This window comes from Gymnoscopelus braueri (assembly GCF_963280865.1).
Source record: "Gymnoscopelus braueri genome assembly, chromosome: 21".
In the NCBI taxonomy this organism is placed as follows: Eukaryota; Metazoa; Chordata; class Actinopteri; order Myctophiformes; family Myctophidae; genus Gymnoscopelus; species Gymnoscopelus braueri.
Genome location: NC_137623.1, coordinates 21,239,906 through 21,244,233, shown reverse-complemented (window position 1 = coordinate 21,244,233; position 4,328 = coordinate 21,239,906). Strand labels below are relative to the sequence as shown.

Here is a 4,328-nt window from a genome sequence, read left to right as displayed (position 1 = left end):
ACACGCAACCATGTCTATGAAAACAAGTCCAAAAGAAGCGACTGGTTAGTGGCTACGGCTATTTCAAAATAGCAGATCTACCAGCTCATATCGCGACGCGTCGCGGCAATTTTCCACACAAACAAAAAATATTGGGGATTTATTTGTATTCTTTTGAATATTTTTGAAACATTTTAACGACACAAATCTTGTATGGTCCCTGGTACAAAATATTTCCAGACGGGGGTCTGCAGACAAATACATATTACTTTGGGAGACCTTGATGTGAAAATGTTTAAGAACCACTGGTTTAAACAACATTAGGAAACAAGCCCAAATAAGCAACTACAACTACACCAATATTTACAAGCAACTTTACAGGAAAACAAGCCCAAAGTCAAAGTATAATAAGCAGACATGGCAACACTGCTGTACTCGCGTCAGTCCGTCCCTCTTTTTCTTCTTCTCCTCTTTCGTCCTCTTCTAGCGGTGCATTACCCTCTCTCTAGCGCCGCCAGCTGGAGTCCCTTCGTTATCGCTTCCGGCTTTGACCCTCCGTGTTGTTTGTCTCCTCCACCACCACTAGATGGCGACAAATGATAAGGATGTAGCTCTACTGTCACGTCGGTGTCACATCATCCTCTACTGCAGGGGGTCTTCAACGTTTTTCATCCCAAGAGGAACCCTTAGCTGAGAGAGAGATGAAGCAGGGACCCCCCACTACAGATTGCATATAATTGTGTTGTGATCGGCTATGTTCAAGTGGATAATGTTAATTAAAACAAAAAAAAAGTTCACAGCACACACATTTGGGCCCCCTGTAGTAACTCTTAGGACCTCTCTAGGGGTCCCGGACCCCCTGTTGAAGACCCATGCTCTACTGTCCTAATGAGGACACCAAACGTCTGTCCGTCCTTTCCTTCTGTCCTCCTCCTCTTCTATTTGTCTCCTCGGTGGGTTGCCCAATAGATCATCTGAACTCGCACATGAGCATGACCATTAATTTGGCATAAGGAAGGGAGTGAGAACGCAAGTTCCCCCAATTTAATCTGTTTATTAGCATTTTTTTTTGTACTCTCAGTGGAGCCAGGAGGGAGGATGGGGAGGACTTTGAGAGCAATGCCTTAATTGGAAGCTTAATTGTGCTCTCCTCTTGATAGTAGCATGCTGTTCTGGGCTGGCTCAGGAGGACTGCATAGTTTTTTTTATGCACCATGATGCACCACAAGTGTGAAGTGTCTGTGTTTTATTGCATTTTTATGTTTATGCTGATGTGCACCGTAGCTAACTGTATTGTTTTGTCTGCCCTGTGTGTGCACACACCAAGACAAATTCCAATCAATTATTTATTGCAATGGTAATACATTATTGAATCTTGAATCTTCCCCTGCTGTGCATGGCAGTCAATCCTCCACACACTCTTCTCTCTCTCTCTCTCTCTCTCTCTCTCTCTCTCTCTCTCTCTCTCTCTCTCTCTCTCTCTCTCTCTCTCTCTCTCTCTCTCTCACACAAACTATCCCTCTCTCCCAGAGGAGGCACTTGGCCTTCTGCGATTTGGTCAACCATGTAATTGTCCAAACAAATTGTACCAGAAATAAACCATATGAAGTATTGCACATGTAATATCACAAATCTATGTGCGGGCAAGCATTTGGAAGCATCCGCAATGTGGAGTCTTTGCTATACCTGTAGGCTGCTCTTGCTGCTGGCACTATTGGACTGCATTAGAGGTCAGCGTCTTCTGATCCAGTGCCGTCACCAGAGCTGGATCACTGAAGGGGCCGGGCCATCAGGGGGCCCCTATATAAAATTGATCCAACTTATACCAGTGCACAGCCCAGGAGGACTCTACAGTACAATAATCGATAGTGAAAATTCCATCATCGGTCCTCATGATATGGTTTTTGCTATGTGAGAGAGGGAGCAGGTAGTGATGTCAGGGAGCCGTTTTATTTTGTGTGGTTTCACTCACTGTGGTATGATTGATGTTGTTTGGGGGGAGCGAGAGTGCATGAGCGAGAAAGGTGTGTCTCACACAAAAATAAATGTGATAGTATACTATAGGCCAGTGGTTCTCAAAGTGGGGTCCTGGGACCCTCAGGGTTCCTTGAGGGGGTTCAAAAGGGACCCTTACAGGTCACTTACAGGTACACTTCTAGGTACACTCCCTTAAGGTACTCTGGGAGTGTACAAATGGAACCAAATGGACCCTCGTGGGTACAACACTCAGAGTTATGTGGTCCTTGACATTAAAACGTTTGAGAACCACTGCTATAGGCAACCCTGCTTTATGGCTAATGATGAAAAAGAAGTGTCTGCTAGAGCAGACGCTGCTTCTTTCCACCATGGTGCTCTCATCCCCTGGCCATGCTGCTCTGCATTAAAGCTGGTGGTGGGCCTGTGAGGGAAGCACATTGGGGCCAGGACATTAATTGTGCGTATGCTCATCAAACAAGCAACAAGAAGGAAAGGTAGGGTGAAAAGTGTCACAATGCTGGCCCAATTCAAATGTGATTTAGTTTAACAATGACAACTACTTTGCGCTTGCACATACTGTCCAGCGAATGGCACTAAAACCTGAACCCCAAATTCTTATCCAACCCAATTACAAATGTCTTCTAAATCCCAACAGTATTCTGAAAAACATATGTTTCTATATCAGTGGTTCTCAAACTTTTTCATGTCAAGGACCCCCAACATTATATGTATTTGTCCGTCGACCCCCATCTCAAAATATTTTGTTCCAGGGACCCTAGGAAGCAAAGATTTGAGTTAAAAATGTTTGCTTTAAAACAATGTATATTCAAAGATTTGCACACATTTTCACGATTTTTCAAAAATAGCACATCTACAAGCTCATAGCGCGGCAGAGCTTGTATATCTGCTATTTTTGAGTAGCCAAAGTGTAAAATAATGCTTTTTAGCTCAAATCAAAAAGTGACACAGATGCGTTCCAGGTCTTAATGGGTTAATATTATTACTATTACTATACATAGTTTCTCAAAAGTAATAAGTAAACAAGACTTTTTTCCCCTCATAAGAGTTCACTCTTTATTCCTCAAAAGCCACAGGGACACTCTCAGTATCATTCAAATCTTTAACTTCATTATGCCAAAAAGTTAACTATAGCTTGTCTTTATAAGGCACAGGATAGATAACAATAAAAGCAAACATGAGCATGGAAATGTTCCAACATATAGCCCAATTACAGCTGCATAGGAAAACAAGCCTATGGCACAAGTCTGCCTTTATGACAAACAAAATCAAAGAAATCATCTGATCCTGCTCCAAAAATGAGCATTACGCAATAACAGAGGTCTCTGCTCAGACTCTCCCTCAATTCATTCATCATCTCTTGGTTCTAAAACAGTTAAAACTCTTATTCAAGTATCCTATATATTAATTTCATATATTATAGCAGAATATACAGCACTTGTTCGTTCATTCATAGCCCTGAAGTTTCACCACTCCTCAGTCAGTATCTTAGAAAATATTCAGAAAACATATTGCACAAAGTCCCCCTAAAATATTCCAAGCAAGCATTTTCATCTTTGCGTACTATGCATTCCAGGTTTGCAGTGGAGTATAAATAAAGATAAGTGGAAAACAGAGACTAAATAACACTGCATAACAAACATAGAAAACGGATTAAAGTCAAAACTGCTACTTGTATCTACTGTACTTCAGTGCACATATCCGTCCCTTTGGTGAGTGTAATGTCCGAAGATGTGGAAGCAAAAACAATGTCCCCCATTATTTCCTTTAAGGAATATAGTGTGTAGATTAGAACAATGCCATAAAAACCCCTGCAAATTGCAATAAGTATTAACCACTACATATTTACATAATACACGGTCAACTTGGAAACAAGGCATTTGATGCATTTCAACACGTTATGATCAGCAAAATACATAATATTATTGAAATTATAGGAGAGTCATGGCAAATGTTAACATCGACTTCGACATCTGTTGAAATGATTGACAAAAAACGATTTGGCAAAAAAAGTATGCACGTATAGATGAATGAAGCAAAATAAATGTGCCCTCAAATGAATATTACAGCAGGGGGAGGTGCATCAATGTGTCTTCTGTCCATCTCCTGCCTGAAGACCTTTTGATGAGCCGTCATCAGTAAGATCATACCTACGATGAGAAAGTAAAGTAATGATAAATTAATTGCCTTTTTTTCTCCAATCCAGACAAATCACTCAACATTAAGCGTAATTGAGCTAACAATTGTTAAGTATGGTTAGCTTGAAAACTATGTTATTTTTGGCAAGCAACACCGTTGTGAGATGGAATATAAATTGATGGTTGAAATGTAATTGTTTTATTAGGAATAACCCC

General features: G+C 41.0%; 1 protein-coding gene across 3 annotated transcripts in view; it reads right to left on the bottom strand.

Annotated features, from left to right (window-relative positions):
• Positions 1-3,003: 3,003 nt before the first annotated feature.
• The window catches only part of esyt2b (extended synaptotagmin-like protein 2b), a 52,949-nt gene continuing 51,624 nt past the window's right edge, over positions 3,004-4,328 (bottom strand). For all 3 annotated transcript variants that reach the window (XM_080417965.1, XM_080417966.1, XM_080417967.1), the window contains one exon: positions 3,004-4,124. In XM_080417965.1, coding sequence (XP_080274091.1) covers positions 4,058-4,124 — 67 coding nt within the window. In that variant the 3' untranslated portion in view covers positions 3,004-4,057. The remainder of the gene's footprint in view (positions 4,125-4,328) is intronic.